The sequence below is a fragment of the Armigeres subalbatus genome, chromosome 2, assembly GCF_024139115.2.
Source record: "Armigeres subalbatus isolate Guangzhou_Male chromosome 2, GZ_Asu_2, whole genome shotgun sequence".
Lineage (NCBI taxonomy): Eukaryota > Metazoa > Arthropoda > Insecta > Diptera > Culicidae > Armigeres > Armigeres subalbatus.
This window is the reverse complement of record NC_085140.1, coordinates 168,965,321-168,983,343: the sequence shown is the minus strand read 5'-3', so window position 1 is coordinate 168,983,343 and position 18,023 is coordinate 168,965,321. Positions and strand designations below refer to the sequence as shown.

Below are 18,023 nucleotides of genomic sequence, written 5' to 3'. Positions count from 1 at the left end.
ATGTATAATCCAGCCCTGAAATTACATCCATAAACTTTGACTCTGTTGGCTACCTGTCCTCCTTCTACCTTTACTTTGATGTTGTAGGTGTCCAATAGGCCCTTGTTTCTGTTCTGCCTCTTTATATGTTGTACTACGACCACCGGGAAACCTGCTTCAATATTCTCCAGCATCTCCTCTTCGTCGAAATTCAGTGAATTCCCCTTACGAATACGATCGTTTGATTTGGTTCTTTGGCTCGTGGATTCGAAGGTTTCCTTCTTCCAGCTTCAGGCTTTTCATCCTTTGGACCTCTGAGGTTTCAACTTTAAACCTAAGCCTCCCCACCTTTCCAATATCCGTAACTTTTCTTTTCTAGAACTTCAGAACCGGCTCCATCTAGTTTCGTTTGCTGCCTGGTTACTGTTCCTTACACGCTCTTTCGGCTCTCCACTATCCATTTGATCCTTTTGACAGCTTCACCCCTGTTGTTGTCATCTTGCTGTTTCGATGGTTCCTGATTTTATTCTGGTTTGAACTCTTCAAAGATTGCTAAATTTCAAATGAATGAAAAATGATCATCACCGATGCAAAATTGAACTAGCCGACACGGCGGAATCCGGGGAATGAATTTTAATAATTTTAGCAGTGCTCGATACTTTTGTGACCGCAAATAAAACCAAACTTTCAGGACGTTTTTTATCCACGTTTATTTCCAATTCCACTTTTTCACTTCTAACAGCTAGTCTTTTTAGAAAATTTGAAATTCAAGAATAATATTCTATTTTAATAGTTATGGTTTCAACGTGTTGCAATTTTGAATATGTTGGGATTTTGTAAAGTTCACTCTCGGTTTCTACTGGCAAATAAATGAAAAACTCATAGTGAAATTCAGTCGAGAGCAGGCGATAACACACAAGATTCAAAATAGAAATTTGAACTTTCGTGAAAAATTCCTTGACTGATGAGTTTTTCGATTTTATCAATTAGGTAATGCATTTACTTTTTTATGTCCCGTCCCCTTCATTTTCATAAGACGAATGAGACAAAAGAAGAAATTTATATTTGTTCCGGGCTAATAAGGCTCCTAAACTGAAGCAAAGGTGATTACGTAAGCAAAGCGGAAATCGACAAGCAACGTGTCATTTAGTAGGTACCTACCATAAAGACCTCCGAAGTGCAAAAAGTGCGGAATATGAATCAAACGGGACGATCGCCTGCTTCGTTGCTAATTCACACAAATTGAACCGATAGGTATTGAGATTTTTTCATTAAAGGTAACGGGACAATTATGCGTACAACAGCAGTCGTTCCACATTGAGATCAGATCAGAAAGTTCAATGAACTATTGATTTTGACACACTTATGCAAGGTCTCGTATTATTACAAAACCAGCAATTTCTGCAATTCTATGTAAATTCACAGATAAACAGACATAACACTCAAAATTTCATCGTCCGCTGATTTACTTTAAAATAATCACTTGTTAGCCACTCAATCTCTCGTGGCGCGCGAATCGAGTTTGCTTACTGCCGCTATCTGGTTTGTGATTTGTCTAAGTTGGCGAAAACAACAGATGTCGTTTGTGTGTTTGTATGACTATAAATTTGATAAGTCAATGATCCAGTGTTAAGTCTGTTTGTTTGTCTGCTGTTTGTTCTACAACAGTTATATGATTGTTTGTAAGTAGGTTCTAGTAGGTCCCATTCAAATTTCGATATTTAAAGGCTAAGATAAAACTTACGTAAAAGTTATTTGCACAAAATAAATCAAATTTACACCATAAGCTCTTCATGTTATTTAAGAATAGTTGATTGTCTGATGAACGTTTTCAATTGTTTTATTCTTGAATAGATACAAGTAGGTGATATTGTCGCTCTGTTGTAGATTGTGTTCGCATGTTGTTCATAGTCTTGTTTCTATTTTTCTATTTTGGTTTATTTTTCTTTTCTTTCTTTCTACACAAATTCAAATAACGTAAACACAAATTAAAAACACTTGTCTTGATTTTGGTTGAAATGCAAATATAAAACTACTCGCTCATCAACGCCACCTAACACACATACAACAATCGCACGATACGCCCATATTCTCGTGTAAAATGCGTACAAACGACCCAAACGCGCGACCGCTGGCGCTGGTGCTGGAACTTTGCGTCTCTCTTCGATTGATACCGACACGATGAAGATGGACAATAGAACTTATAATAGTGGTAGTGGTGTGATGAGGGTAAGTAGTTATTTCTAGCTTGTAAAGATTTAGCACTAAATTTCTTATTGGACGCTGTATGTAGCCAAATACCGAATGCTTGATTTATTTGTATATTTTTACATAGTTTTATGCACGCACCAGATAAGTATACACACTAAAAGATTTTTGTCATACTTCTAGGATTCCAACAGCAGTGGTCAAAGACCACAATCGAACAGCCAGGGCAAGACTGCAACCAAGCAAGGCTATTCTCCGTCTTATTGGACTGGGCAGAACTAAACTACATGTCTACATTTAAACATAATACTAAAGCTCGTGTAATGTATTTGAAGCGATTGGTAAAATAAGCAAAAAACGGACGCAGAATAAATAATTTAAAACACAATAGCAGGTACATTCGAACATTCATCCAAATAGATCTTTCAAACAGTTGTTAAGGTACTTTTGTTAAAAGCTGCCCAATAATAAGACAAATAGAAAATCCCGTTCGTTCTGAGCGCTCTCACTGAAATGAGAGATTGGATTCTATGCAAGACGAAAAAGGAGAATTTCAGAAAAAATAGGCGAAAAAAGATCTACTTAAGGATTTAGGCCGAGGCTGAAATCTAACGGAATCAAGAGATATAAAATCCAAATAATTCAATCGTATTTAAAAAGTAAAAAAAGTCATTGAATGAATTAAAAAATACACGTTCACACATTCGTAAATAAACAACCATGTCACAGTATTTCGATGAAAAAAATACACGTTCTCTCGAGAACGAGCAGCTACAAGTATTTTCGATTTTCGTTTATTCTTTCATTGAATACAAAGCCTTCTTTTAGATCTTGTTTAATTTACCCCGATCAAATCACTCCTAAAAATATAGAGAAAATATAGGAACCATGCGTCAAGCGAGTGAAGGCACGGTCAACTTTCTTTGGCGCGAAGGTTACACTTCAATATCGAATAAGGAAGACATGATTGTAGTGTACAAAAAACGAGCGCAATGGCGAACAAACAAAAAATAAAACACACATAAAATAATTAAAAAACACATGTTCTGTAATAATTTAATTTAAAATGTAGAAACGAAATTTCTAATATACCTGTAAACATTTTATTCTGCACTTTTTAATTAGTATCACTTATTCCTCATTAATTTTGCTATTATACTTGCCATTGAGAAGCCTATCGTCTGGTTATGACTTATGTTAATGAACTAAATTATTTATTGTCTCACTGTGAACCTCGACTTGTATATATCCTTCGAATCGCTAACCATTTTCATCGGGTATACTGCCGTGAATCGCATATTTGTCCCATCTTTGCTGAGTTTTCTATTCATATGGGACAAATATGCGATTCACGGCAGTATAGGGTAAAGTGGGGCAAGATGGCAACCCTAAGCGAAGCGGTAACCCTTGTAAAATAGTCACACTAATGTATTTTGTAAATTGGTTTTAAAAACCCAACTTAATTCACCGAGTGGTGACACTGCCTTTCTCGCATTTAGCCAAGACACCAACCTTATATGGCGCTTACATAGTTCGATACCATTTTCTTAATAACTTTTAAACGCAATGATCGATCGTTATCAAATTTAATAGTGATCAACTAGGGTTTGTCCCCCGTCGAATGCAACTTGTTGCGAGAAAATCGGTTAAGAATTACTATATGAAAAAGTGGCCAATATTTTTCGGTTTTCGTGTGCAAACACACATCCACACACACACACATACACACGAACAGACAGACATTTGTTCAGCTCGACGAGCTGAGTCGATTGGTATATAACATCATGGGTCTTCGAGACTTCTGTAAAAAGTTCGACTTTGGAGTGAAATGATAGCCTTTCGGTACAACTTTGTTGTACGAGAAAGGCAAAAAGGCGTTTTTATGATGCCTATATTTACCATATGGGGCGATATGACCACCCCCTCGGGGCAAGACGAGCAAGGACCAAAGACTGCCGGAAGGGGCCACGATCGTAAATTTCACGCCCAGGCAGGGCGAAGGCAAAGTAAGTCAGCAGCAACAGCAACCGTAATTCCCGCTTTCGGTGACGACCGAGAGCAGTAGCAAAGCCCACATCTCGTTGGCAAGGCGCATGAAGGATTTTGTAGCGTAGAAGGAGGATCAGTAATAGAGCGCGCACTAGGAGATAGGCATCGTCAAGATGAGCCGTAGGTAAGCGTCCCCCTCTATCGAACAAGCACATGGTCAGCGTCAGCATCTCCGTCCGCAAAGCACGTGCGTCGTTCGTTGTTTCTCTCGCCGACCGGCGATCAGCGTAGTCCGTTGCCCAGAACATAACGACAACAGCGTCCCCGTGAAGCCACAACGGCAACAACAAATCATTGGTCTATGAGTAGAAACATGCATGTAAAGTAAATTGCCTAAGCGCGCTCGGCGAAGATAATTTTGGACTTGTCTATTTGCTCCGCTACTAGCCGATTCTTATGAAAGTAAATCCCCACACACAATCGATTTGATAGTTAGAAAGGGGTCGTACACTTATTACGTAAGCTATTTTTCTGGGGTTTTCGACCGCCATCCCCACCCCCCCCATGCAAAATTTTGTTCATACATGAGCATGAGCATGATTGACCGCCCACGGTTGCTACTCCGTTATGGCCAGGTCAGCTGTAATTACACAGAGAACCAACAGATGAAGTTTGGGACTAACATCATCTTCAATGTGTATGAACTGGTGACCCAAAAATAAGCAATACCAGCGCCGGCCGTGTCCGAATGCAGGTCAATTGAGGAATGGGTAGGATAATGTTGACATGATTCTCGCTTTGATAGAAGCCGACGAGTCATCTGCACTTCCACGAGAAATCACTGGGATGTTGGATATATGGGGTAGGGAGTGTGGCAGGGTTCGTTTTGGTAAACGGTATGCCGTGTATAACGTGTAGTTTGATCGATAAAAAAAACTAGTAATTTTAATTTAAGGCCGCACAAAGCAGAACAATATTTCGGTGATCGGCTGATCGTTCTGCTTACCGCACAAAGCAGAACAAACGGCGATTTACCGTGAAAGTGACAAAATAATTGCCTACCCAAAGGCGGATGTCATAGGTTGAGTGACAACTCAACGAATGATAACGCACTGTACTTCATGCTGCCTATCTGAAAGGCGCTCGTCGGATGGAATAGCGATTGTGACATGGTTAGTAACTATCGTAACGCTGGTTGCATATATTGTACTCGTAATTTCCAGAGACCTCGATATTAATTAATCTAGAACTAACTAAATCAGTCATTAATCTGAGCGAAACTCAATAGCGTGCAATAATAAAATATATTTCGCCTTATGGATGCCTAATTTGGTAAAACTTAACTTGTTTAATACCTAAAAAATGAGCAAGATTTATATGGTAATAATTTTCAGAATTTGCACACATACGCACACAAACATGCATATAAGTGGTCTATGAGTGTCTCAAAACATGCTCACATTTGCTATCTAGCTTCCACTGAAGAAAGTTTTGAAATCCCTTTCAATTTTTACGTTTTTGCTTTTCTGAGAAGATTTTTTAGTACATGCTTCTATATGTTCCTCAATTAAAATCATTTGTTTCTTTGAAACAAATTAGAAAAATAGGCATATTTCTATATCATATCATTTGTTATAATTATATTATCAATATCAAAGTAAAATTGTTTCAAATACCATACATTTTTTTAAATTATTCACGAGATTTCTTGATAGATTTATACGTAACACACCTGCGTAACGCATACAAAGTGAAATTATAGACACTTCCGAAGGAAGGGTCAAAAAACTGATTGTTTCATTTTCTTATAATTTTTCTCACCAGCACTGCAGGATCGGACATTTCGCTAACCGCGCGGTTATTAATCTAATAATCTTCATATGTATTTTCCTATAGCGCAAATACAACGCACACATAAAATTTATTCACAAATTTCTTTAGATTTTTCTCAATAAAAATATGTGGATTTTTATTTGTGTAGCACTTGCATTAACTACAACTTATAGGGTTCATGTTCAATCATCTACCATTTAAAAAAAATCGAGTCAGTAGTTTAAATACGTACAATCTACCTCTTCATAAACCAGTGAAAGAAACTAGGCATAAGAGGAACGCTATTATCAATTCAGTGCAAAGCCGAGTTATAGCCGCTAACAAAGTTGAATTTTTCTCACAATCCATACGTTAAACCTAACTTCGGAAGTGGTGCGCTGTTTTCATTTGGTGACGTGCTATACAGCGCACCACTTCCGAAATTAGGTTTAACGTATGGATTGTGAGATAAATCCAATTTCGATAGCGGCTATAATTCGGTTTTCTACTGAATTTATAATACAATAGGTCTTATAGCTGGTCGCAGTGGTACACGCGAAAAGGGAAAAATTTGTTAACGGTCACAATATTAGCCTTTAAATTAAGACAGATATAGGGTAACCGTACCCTTAGTGGAGGTAGCACCAATAGATTTATCATATTTATACACGTTACGATGGTTTCAGTTGATGCGTTGTGCTTTAAATATCCTGTTAAATGCAACTTATCTTAAGATTTCGCTTGAAAAACTTTTGAAAACAATCATTTTCCTTAACAAAACTGACTCCCTTGCACCTATAGTGGTGCAACTTTACCAATAATGGCGAGTCTCATAAGAAACCAATGTATAGCACCCCTATGGGAACCAAAAATAATTTTTACAGCCACTAAAGGAACAGTGCACCCATAGTGGTGCAAGCAATATTTGGTAATTGTGATATATGTTATGTTCATCCGACAACCCCTCGTTTTATTTGACAGTTAGTTATGAGCGTGCCGTGGAAAAACGTGTATCGGAAAACATATGGAAATAAAACCTTTAATTAATGTAAATCCGTGTCGTATATTACATTGGCGACGAGTAGTGTATCGTTACACGCGTGTTCGGGTACTTAAAGAGCCGGAGACATGGCGCAAGGGCCAGTATTTCGGAATTTCGACTGTGGCAGTGAGGAATGGGAGCTGTATAAGGAGCAGCTGGAGCAGTATTTTGCTGCAAACAAAGTGGATCCGGATATGAAAAAAGCGGTTTTGATAAACCAATGTGAAGCCAAAACTTATAAACTGCTCCGGGATTTGTGCACACCAGACGCTCCAGCCTCTAGGACGTATGATCAGCTGTGCGAATTGTTATCGAAGCATTTCACACCGCCAGTTGTAATTCATAAGGAACGCCGTGGCTTCGTGAGAGCAAAAAGAGAGGAGGGTGAATCACTGAATGCTTGGGCGGCTCGCCTCAAGAACTTAGCCTCGAACTGCAAGATGGGAAATCATCTTCAGCACAGTTTGCTGATGAAATTTGTTGACGGATTGGACGGGAAAGCGTACGATCGCATATGCGAAGAAGACGAATCCCTAACATTTGAGCGGGCGTACGAGATAGCAGTTAAATATGAGCCGGATTCGATCAAAGTAGCAGGAATTTTTCAAATCGATCAGAATAAACAGGGAGCAAACCGTCGACAGACTACCGGAAATCGAGGACAACCGATGGGCAGATGCTTAGCTTGCAACAGGCAAGGTCACTACAAACGGGATTGTCGTTTCAAGGAATATGTCTGCAAGAAGTGTAACAAACGAGGTCACTTACAGGCGGCCTGTTCGTACCAGCGGAATTTCTACGTAAGAGAGCAAGATGAGCAGCAAATGGAGGAAGCAGAGGATGAGGTGACCTTGCAGCAAAATTTCATCAGTAAGTGTCGGGTGGAGAATGTGTTTTCAGTGAGTGAGAAGGAATGTGATTCGCCAGTAGTATTGAGTGTGGGCATTGGAAAAAGAAGATTCAAGATGCAGTTAGATACAGGAGCTTCAGTGTCAGTCATGTCATGGACATTCTATCTTGAACACTTCCGTAACTACGAAATGAACAAAACGAGCATACAATTGAAGGGATACAGTGGAGAGAAATTGGCGGTAAAGGGAGTTATTAATCCGATAATCGAATACCGGGATTCTTCTAGTTCGTTAACATTTGCGATTATTGACAGAGGTGGACCACCCCTCCTTGGAAGAAATTTCGTTCGTCAGTTCCAATTGAAGGTGTATTCTATAAGCACAATGTATGGCACCACACAGCAGCGTTTGCACGATTTGATTAATCGACATCGAGAGCTGTTTAGTTCGGGGTTAGGAGCGTACAAACACTGTACCGTGAATATTGATCTAGAAGAAAATGCGCAACCGGTGTTTAGGAAGCCTCGGCCAGTTGCTTACAGGTTAGTAGACAAAGTGTCATCGGAGTTGGATGCGATGGAGAAAGAAGGAATAATCAGCAAGTGCGACAATTCGACGTGGGGAACACCTTTGGTACCGGTACTTAAAGGCGATGGAACTGTTCGGCTTTGCGGAGACTACAAGTCAACGGTAAACCAATACGTGAAGGATGTAATTCATCCATTACCAACAGTAGAGGAAGTTTTCAGCAAGTTGAATGGCGGAAAAAAGTTTACCAAGCTGGATTTGTCAAAGTGCTACAACCAATTTTTGCTGAATGAAGAATCCAAAGAAATTTGTGCAATTTCTACAAACAAAGGGTTGTACAAGATGAACAGACTGCCGTTTGGAGTCCGTCCGGCATCTGGTATCGTTCAACGTGAGCTAGAAAAATTGTTGTGTGGAATTCCTGGAGTCCAAAATTTTCTTGACGATGTTCTAGTCTCTGGAAAAGATGATGAGGAGCATTTGAGAAATCTTTCCATGGTACTAGATGTTTTGGAGCAAGCAGGCCTTAAGCTCAACAAAGCGAAATGTCAGTTTTTTAAAAGCGAAGTAACCTATGTGGGCCATGTCATAGGATCATATGGATTAAGGAAGACGGAAGATCGGGTAAAGGCAATTCGAGAAGCCAAAGAACCAGAAAATGTTCAAGAAGTGCGTGCTTTTGCTGGACTTGTAAATCACTATGCTAAATTTGTGAAAGGTATGGCCGAGATTATGTGTCCGTTGTATCGCCTTTTGAGAAAGGGGGAAAGATTTTCGTGGACGGCAGAGTGTAAGGACGCGTTTGCCAAAGTTAAAAATGAAATTTGTCAGGATGTTATGTTAGCCCATTTCAACCCAGAAGCAGCGCTTGTATTGGTTTGTGATGCATCTATGAAGGGAGTTTCAGCAGTTCTGCTGCAAAGAGAAGAGGAACGAGAACGGCCAGTAGCTTATGCTTCAAGAGTTCTACATGCGGCGGAGAGAAACTATAGTGTCATTGATCGGGAAGGTTTGGCAATAGTATATGGTCTGAACAAGTTCTTCCACTATTTGATAGGGAACACATTTACTATCAGAACGGATCATAAACCGCTGCTTTCGATTATAAATCCTACTAAAGGAATCCCTCCAATAGCTGCGAGTAGAATGCAGCGATGGGCAAATTTCATGGCAGGATTCAGCTATAAAATAGAACATGTTAGCTCACAGAACAACATAGCAGACTATCCATCGCGAGCTCCATTCGAATCGTGGAAACTGTGGAAAGAAGATGACAGCTATTTGAACTTCCTGAACAATAGTGAAGAAAGGGTGATGGATTGTGACGTTGTGAGAGCTGCAATGCAAACGGATGAAGAGTTAAGCAGGGTTCAGCAGCATTTGCTTACGGGTAAGCCATTGGAAGTGAATAGCCCATACCGCAAGTTTGGCAACGAACTTTCCCTGGAAGATGGATTAGTGATGAGAGGTATCAGAGTGGTCATCCCAACCGGCCTCAGGAAAATTGTACTGGAACAGATTCATCGGTCACACTTAGGAGTAGTCAAGAGCAAGACAATATTGAGAAGCACGGTATGGTGGCCGAAAATAGACGAGGAATTGGAAAAATATATTAAAAATTGTTCAGCGTGTCTCACTAACAGCCTTCCCCAGAAAAAGCTCGATTAATTCCGTGGGAACCACCTCAACGTGTGTGGAGCAGAGTACACTTGGATTTCGCAGGCTCAGTGAAGGGAATGAGCTTTCTGATAATGATAGATGCGTTGTCTAAATGGGTGGAAGTTTTTCCTACAACAAAGTGCGACACAGAATTCGTGTTGAGTAAACTAACCGAGTGTATAAGTAGGTTTGGAATCATGGAAGAAATAGTTAGCGACAATGGTACCCAATTCACGGCCGGCAAGTTTCGGATTTTTTTAACAGCGAACGGTATCCAATTACGTTTAACAAGTCCAGGACAGCCGGCAACCAACGGTCAAGCGGAAAATGCAGTGAAAACATTTAAAGCCTCATTTTTAAAATGCTTATCCAGTGGAAGGACAGAGGTCAGGGAAGCCGTTGCAAATTTTTTGATGGGATATCGATCCACAAGTCACTGCACTACAGGAATCTCTCCAGCAAAAATGATGATGGGACGTCAAATTCGAACAACTTTAGATCTTTCGAAGCCTAAGAATTTCAAGCAGTCTAGAATGGAACGAGAAGCAAAATCAGCAATTGTTAAACGTCAAGTTGTCCAAGTAGATACCTACCGCGGTACTAGAGAAGTTAAGTTTTCATGTGGTGACAAGATAATGGTTCGGGATTACTTGGATCCTTGGACTTGGAAACCTGCTGAAGTAATCAAAATCCTCGGACGGCGAAACTACTTGGTGCGGCTGACCATAACGGGTAGAACTATCAAGCGGCATATCAATCAGATACACGATACAAGAACACCGGACAGCAATCCAAAAAGCAATGAACTAAAGGAACAAGTCAAGCAGCCCATCTGTACTAGATACTTCCGTGTACCAGTCAAGCGGACGCAAGGAGATATTGGCATACCTGAAAGGGGCGACGGACCCCCACTATCAGTACCAAACCTAGTGATGGATGAGGAGTTGATAGGAGCCGACGACGAAACTTTCATGGACCCACCGTTGATATCTGAACAACAAAATGAGTGTGAGACAGGGTTAGAAGTAGATGAGGAAGAAAATTGGTCAGAATCAGTTGCGGAACAGATTTCAGACAGGTTTGATAGCGAGGAAATCAGCGATAACAGTGACGATGAGTTAGAATTAGTAGGGTTCGAGAGGGGTTTTTGGAAATTCAGAGACTTCTTAGGCAGAATACGAAGCAAATGAGAGACTGATATAAAATTATGTTTTTTTACAGATTTCAGTATTTGAAGTGCTATAAGCAGATGTAAGCAATTAAACTACAATTATCTTATGATCTTATTGCTATCCATGGTAACATAGAATTAGTGCGGGGATGTGATATATGTTATGTTCATCCGACAACCCCTCGTTTTATTTTATTTATTTAGTTATGAGCGTGCCGTGGAAAAACGTGTATCGGAAAACATATGGAAATAAAACCTTTAATTAATGTAAATCCGTGTCGTATATTACAGTAATTGATTATGTTAAATGACATCTATCTCGTTTTTGTTAGTAAATTTATTATTTTTCTCTATTAAATAATATATTAAAGCTTTAAAATTCCCATAATTATCAATTTTTTAAAAAATATTTTCTTTTGTGGATCTACTAATACCTCCACTATTGGTACCGCTACCCTATTAAAATAAAACTTAGATGAACAGCGCAATGCTTGTCCAGTAGGAATATAGAGTCGTTACGCATTAAAAGACAGATATGCTATATCAAATTATATAGGCTAATAGTGATAGTTATTTTTTATCGAAACTACAAATCAGTTTTGAAATTATTTCATGGAAACCTGGGGACATTATTTGAAAAATAAATCTATGATCCCGAATAGCTTCAGAGCAAAAGAGCTCGCGGTGATGAATCCTCAACAAAGAAGTAAAGGAAGTCAATTAAATCTGACCTGGGTGCAGGTCAAAGCTAAAGCGAGCAGCCGCCCAGGATGGAGATCTTATAAGGTCTCCGCCTAGGATGAAGGTAACCCTAGAACCACAGACAAACAGACATAACACTCGTCAAATTTCCATCGTTCACTGATTTACTGGTCAATTCAAATAATCATTAGTTGGCCAATCAATCACTCGTGGCGCTCGCATCGGATTTGCTCTAGTTTGACATTTGCTCACTACCGCCATCTGGTTCGTGATTTGCCCAACTAACTGAAATCAACAGATGTCGTTAGTGTTTGAACGACGATGAATTTGATGAGTGAATGTTCAATGTGTTATGTCTGTTTGTCTGTGCTAGAACCCCATTAGTAAGTGAATGAATAGTTTCGATTACATATAATAAAAAATAATCGAATTTGTGCACGAGAACAGTCATGGTCATATGGTGAGGGGAAAAATAATTGAATTGGATGGATCTTACTTGTGCAGTGTTTTGGTCAATCTCACTGAGCTGTTGTGTCCTCTATTACCCACAAGAACAGGATGTTTAGCAGCAACCTCAGGTAGGTGATGATTCCATCCAGATACTGTCGTCCGATTGGTGTTAACATTTTCCGAACATTTCACCTTAAAAGCGCGTAGTTGAAACCTCGTATGAACATTCTGAATATCTTCCCCGGTGGAGCGCACTATTCGAAGACAGAGCCATCCGTAGAGGCCCCGGTTTCTTAGGTGAAGCTGAACTAAACTAAACTAAACACTCCCACCACTGGATAGGATATTGTTGGGGCAGGAGCGGGAGTAACTGGAGGGCCACTTGACGACAATGCATCAATTATAGAGTTGGAAAATCATTGTCGGGTTGGCGAAGCAGCTGCTGTTTTCTTATTCATACTGGAGTACCGCTAATATCGATGTACGGATTTGTATTCCAATTTCTTGCTTTCTTCAGCCTTCAGTCGGAAAAATGAAAAATTTGGTTGCAAAAAAAATAAACGCAGCTGTCCAGGCGCAATGTTTGCTGCGATCCCCATGCAAGATTTTGTTCATACAAAAGATTTTTTATTTACGTGGAGCGTAAGATGTTGAGCAAACCAAATGGGGAAAACCGTGGGACCAAAATGGAAAACCAAGTCAATTCTTCAATTAGTGGTAGTAGTGTAGGCTACAGGGCTTGACGATCCCTCCCCAGGCCATCTGCGAATTGTGGGGCTTGCCTAGGATGTGGTGGGGTTTGACAGTGGCCCCTGTTAAATTTGTATAAAAAGCTGCATGTATCCGCAAGTAGGCCCCACCAAAGCGACCGTGTGCCGCTTAAAGCGTACAATCCCAAGTCCTGGTGTTAGGTGGGACGCTAAACAGCCCTGAAACGACGGCCCTCCGACGAGACAGGAGGTTTGCACAGGCCCAATAAGCCGCCTGGAAAACCAAACATTACGAAGAATATAAGAAATAATGCGACTCGATATAATCGGCAAAGACCTAGGCGACGAATAAAGGATCACGATTGGAAGCTTGGAACATGGAACTGCAAGTTGCTAGGTTTCGCAGGTTGCGACAGGATGATCTACGATGAATTACATCCCCGCAACTTCGACGTCGTGGCGCTGCAGGAGATTTGCTGGACAGGACAGAAAGTGTGGAAAAGCGGGCATCGAGCGGCTACCTTCTACCAAAGCTGTGGCACTACCAACGGGCTGGTAACCGGCTTCATAGTGCTGGGTAAGATGCGCCAACGCGTGATTGGATGGCAGCCAATCAACGCAAGGATGTGCAAGCTGAGGATTAAAGGCCGTTTCTTCAACTATAGCATCATCAACGTGCACTGCCCACACGAAGGGAGACCCGACGACGAGAAAGAAGCGTTCTACGCACAGATGGAGCAGACATACGATGGATGCCCACTGCGGGACGTCAAAATCGTCATCGGTGACATGAACGCTCAGGTAGGAAGGGAGGAAATGTATAGACCGGTCATCGGACCGGATAGTCTGCACACCGTATCGAATGACAACGGCCAACGATGCATAAACTTCGCAGCCTCCCGCGGAATGGTAGTCCGAAGCACCTTCTTTCCCCGCAAAAATATCCACAAGGCCACATGGAGATCACCTAATCAAGAAACGGAAAACCAAATCGACCACGTTCTAATCGACGATAAATTCTTCTCCGACATCACGAACGTCCGCACTTACCGCAGTGCGAATATTGAATCCGACCACTACCTCGTTGCAGTATGCCTGCGCTCAAAACTCTCGACGGTGTACAACACGCGTCGAAGTCGGACACCGAGGCTTAACATTGGGCGGCTACAAGACGGTAGACTTACTTACTTACTTATGGATCCTGTACACCTCCGGTGGTGCAAAGGGCCGACTTGAAAGATTTCCATCCTGAGCGATGCCCGGCTATCGCTTTAACCTGTTGCCAGGTTAAATTTCGGTCGACTTCTTTTATTTCTTTATTGAGGCTTCGCCGCCATGAGCCTCTGGGTCTGCCTCTGCTGCGATGTCCCGCTGGGTTCCAGTCTAATGCTTGCTTACAGATTTCGTTTCCGCCCCTACGTAGAGTGTGGCCGACCCAGCCCCACTTCCGATCCCGAATTTCTGTTGTTATCGGCCTCTGGTGACAACGACGATGGAGCTCGTTGTTTGAGATCCAGTTGTGAGGCCACCAGGCCCGAATTATATACCGCAGGCATCTGTTAATGAACACCTGCAGCCGTTGAGTGTGCTCCACTGATACACACCATGTTTCGCTAGCGTATAACAGCACAGATTTCACGTTAGAGTTGAAAATTCGTATTTTGGTGCGTTCACTTATCTGCCTGTTTTTCCAGATATTTCTTAAACTCGCAAAGGCAGCCCTTGCTTTCTTGATCCGTGCGCCTATGTCGATCTTGGTACCGCCGTCTGACGCCATTTGGCTACCAATATATTGGAAGCTTTCAACATTCTCCACTGGTTGCCCGGCTACTGTGAAACTGGAAGGAGTCACCGTGTTTTCATCCAAAGATTTGGTTTTGTTGACGTTGATGACTAAACCTGCCGAGGAGGAGCGATCGGCAAGGTAGTTGAGCTTACTCTGCATATCAGAGCGCCGTTGCGCGAGTAGTGCAACGTCATCCGCCAATTCGAAGTCGTTTAGGTGCTCCATGGTTATAGGCTGCCATAACAGCCCGCGGTTTGGTTCACTGTCAATCGCATCTACCAGAATCTCATCGATTACGATGAGGAACAGTAACGGTGATAGAATACATCCTTGCCTCACACCAGCTACGACCCGGATAGGGTCGGACAGGACCCCATTGTGCAGCACTCTACACGAAAAGGCCTCGTACTGTGCTTCGATGAGGCCGATGATTTTCTCAGGAACCCCCTTGCGTCTCAGGGCGCCCCACATATTCTCGTGATTGAGACGGTCGAAAGCAGGGGTCTGCGAAGCGGCCATGTTTCTGATGCCAGCATCAAAATCAACGATTAATTTAATACGAAGGCGTAATCATAATGGTTGAAACCTGCCATTAAAAATATATTTCAAATATCATGATATTTTGGCGAAGTAGAGCGCTTAGTGCCGATTGAAATATGAAAACTTATTGAAGACATCAATATTCTTGTTGAAATACACCTCGCTCATACTTTCGCACAATTTCTTGAAAAATGATGAAAAATAATTACGTCTATTTGGAAAAAATCACTTCGGAATAGTGGTTTGTTTACAAAATAGAATTGTCAGTGGGAAACCCAATTTCAATAGAACAATGGGAAACTCAAAGATGTTGGCTATTGTCAAACGTAGTGGGTAGAATTGGGGGTGCCAGATACCTGGTCGAAAGCTTTTTCGTAGTCAATGAATACCAAGTAAAGGGACTCTTGGAATTCGTTGACCTGCTCCAGAATGATGCGGAGCGTGACAATATGGTCCACACAGGATCTTCCGGCACGGAATCCGGCCTGCTGCCGCCGGAGAGTCGCATCGATCTTCTCCTGAATCCGAGCTGGGATAATTTTGCATATAACTTTGAGAACGGTACACAGCAACATAATGCCTCGCCAGTTATCGCATACAGTCAGGTCACCCTTTTCGGGCACCTTCACTAAGATACCTTGCATCCAGTCGACCGGGAAAGTTGCGGTGTCTCAGATATTACGAAATAAAGGATGCAGTAGTTGAGCGGATGTCATGGGGTCAGCTTTGAGCATCTCGGCTGATATGCGATCGACCCCTGGGGCTTTATTCGATTTCATGCTTTGGATGGCTAATCTCTAGCAGTGATGGAGCTTCGGTATTGACGCGTGTTATACGTCAGATTTTAGGCAGATCATGCCGAGGTGGTGATGGCCTGGCTGGCACTTGAAAAAGTTGTTCGAAGTGCTCGAACCAGCGTTTCAGCTGGTCAGTTGGGCCGGTCAATAACTGATCATTCGCGTCTTTCACAGGCATCGTTGCATTCATCTTCGCCCCGCCTAAGCGTCGTGAGATATCATAGAGGAGGTGAAGGCCAGAGAGTCTGCCCACGCTCGCTTGTCACGTCGACATGAGCGTTTTACTTCCTTCTCAAGAGCCGAGTATCGTTGACGGGCTAAGACTTTGGCTCCTCTAGTTTTTGATCGCTCTATCGCGGCTTTGGCTTCTCTTCGCTCCTCTATCTTCCTCCAGGTCTCATCGGTAATCCATTGTTTTCTCTGGGTGCGCAGTTCGCCCAGATTGTTCTCGCTGGTGGCGATGAAGGCATTCTTGATGGCGGTCCATTGGTCTTCCACGCTGCCACCTTCCGGAATATCTGCAGCACGCGTCTCTAGTTCTTCAAATTTCTTTAAAGTCCCACCCAACACCAGGACTAGGCTAGTGCGCTTTGAGCGGCACATGGTTGCTTTGATAGGGCCTGCTTGGGGACACATGCAGCTTTTTATAGAAGTTCAACAGAGCCCACTGTCGAACCCCACCACATCCTAGGCAGACCTCACATGACGCACCCTCTAACTCTAGCTGATGTCAGAAGGACAACAGTGCCCAGGCCACACTACCAGCTAAGTACGCAATCCTTAGCTGGCGGTCAATTGTCATCGGAAGACCCGTGGAAGCGTGAGTATTGGAACTTGTGAGGACCAGAGCTATGTTAGGCGCCCCTTCCCAGATGTCAACTCACCGTTTCGAAGCCCCCAAAGATGGTCTAGTAGCCTAAAAATTTGAACATATCGACATAAGAAGAGTGAATCCAGAACAAAATATGATCAGAGCACATCGAGATAGGGAGGTTATCGAGATTTAGAATGCCCAAATGTATGTAGATTGAAGGGACCGAGGAAACCATCGTCATAGAAGAGATATCGAGATGAGAGAGAGTCGACTGTATTCGGAAATAAACAATCTTTGCGTATGTGCCAAATATAACTGTTTTGTAATCTAAAAAGCGCAAGGGGTGGAGCCTACGGAAACATCCTTCGATTGCAGTAAAATTGCAATAATGTTGCCAAATACTACAACGGAAAAAATATAAAACTGGATTCGATCTATGGATTGATAGTCTTTCACTCTACCACAGAACCATTCAACACTTCGAAGGAATTGCATTAAGCAAGCCTTATTCTTTAAAAGATCACCGTGACTCATGAATCCGGTCCATTCAATCGTTGTGATTTTGAACTGATTAATAGTTGATTTAATTACTATCGTGTATAAATAAATCCGCCCAGAACATTGGCTTTGTGATCGTGCATTTTTATTTTGTATAAAGCTATTTTCATTGATCAAAAATTAGCTTAGGCATGTAATCACACATAGATCTCATCGAAAAAGGCATCATCACCGCGATGAGATAAATTTCGGTTTTAATTAACTTCTTCTATTCACGATAAAAGCAAGATTACCGTTAGTTGGGTTGATCATGATTCTAATTAGAAATCATATTGTTTCGTGGCATCGAAAAGGCAAAACGCTGTTATCATACACCCGCAATCATTCTGTCTCATCCAACAACATGTAGCTTCTCCATCACATTGCGTATCACATCATAGGAAAATATCTCGACAATCGCAGCTTTTACTTAGTTATGATTTGAATC

General features: G+C 41.7%; 2 protein-coding genes across 27 annotated transcripts in view; both read left to right on the top strand.

Moving 5' to 3' along the window:
- The window catches only part of LOC134211162 (protein lingerer), a 51,807-nt gene extending 48,516 nt beyond the window's left edge, over positions 1–3,291 (top strand). For 19 of the 26 annotated variants that reach the window (XM_062687823.1, XM_062687822.1, XM_062687824.1 and 16 more), the window contains 2 exons: positions 2,167–2,208; positions 2,371–3,291. In XM_062687823.1, the coding sequence (XP_062543807.1) occupies positions 2,167–2,208; positions 2,371–2,469 (141 nt within the window). In that variant the 3' untranslated portion in view covers positions 2,470–3,291. The remainder of the gene's footprint in view (positions 1–2,166; positions 2,209–2,370) is intronic. The other 7 variants (XM_062687820.1, XM_062687810.1, XM_062687829.1 and 4 more) reach the window with 1 other exon arrangement.
- A 3,670-nt stretch (positions 3,292–6,961) lies between these two features.
- LOC134215464 (uncharacterized) lies at positions 6,962–11,421 on the top strand. Its single transcript, XM_062694652.1, has 2 exons — positions 6,962–7,900; positions 11,290–11,421. Exons 1-2 carry the CDS (start codon positions 7,117–7,119, stop codon positions 11,301–11,303), a joined length of 798 nt encoding a protein of 265 aa, XP_062550636.1. The 5' UTR covers positions 6,962–7,116; the 3' UTR covers positions 11,304–11,421.
- Positions 11,422–18,023: the final 6,602 nt, after the last annotated feature.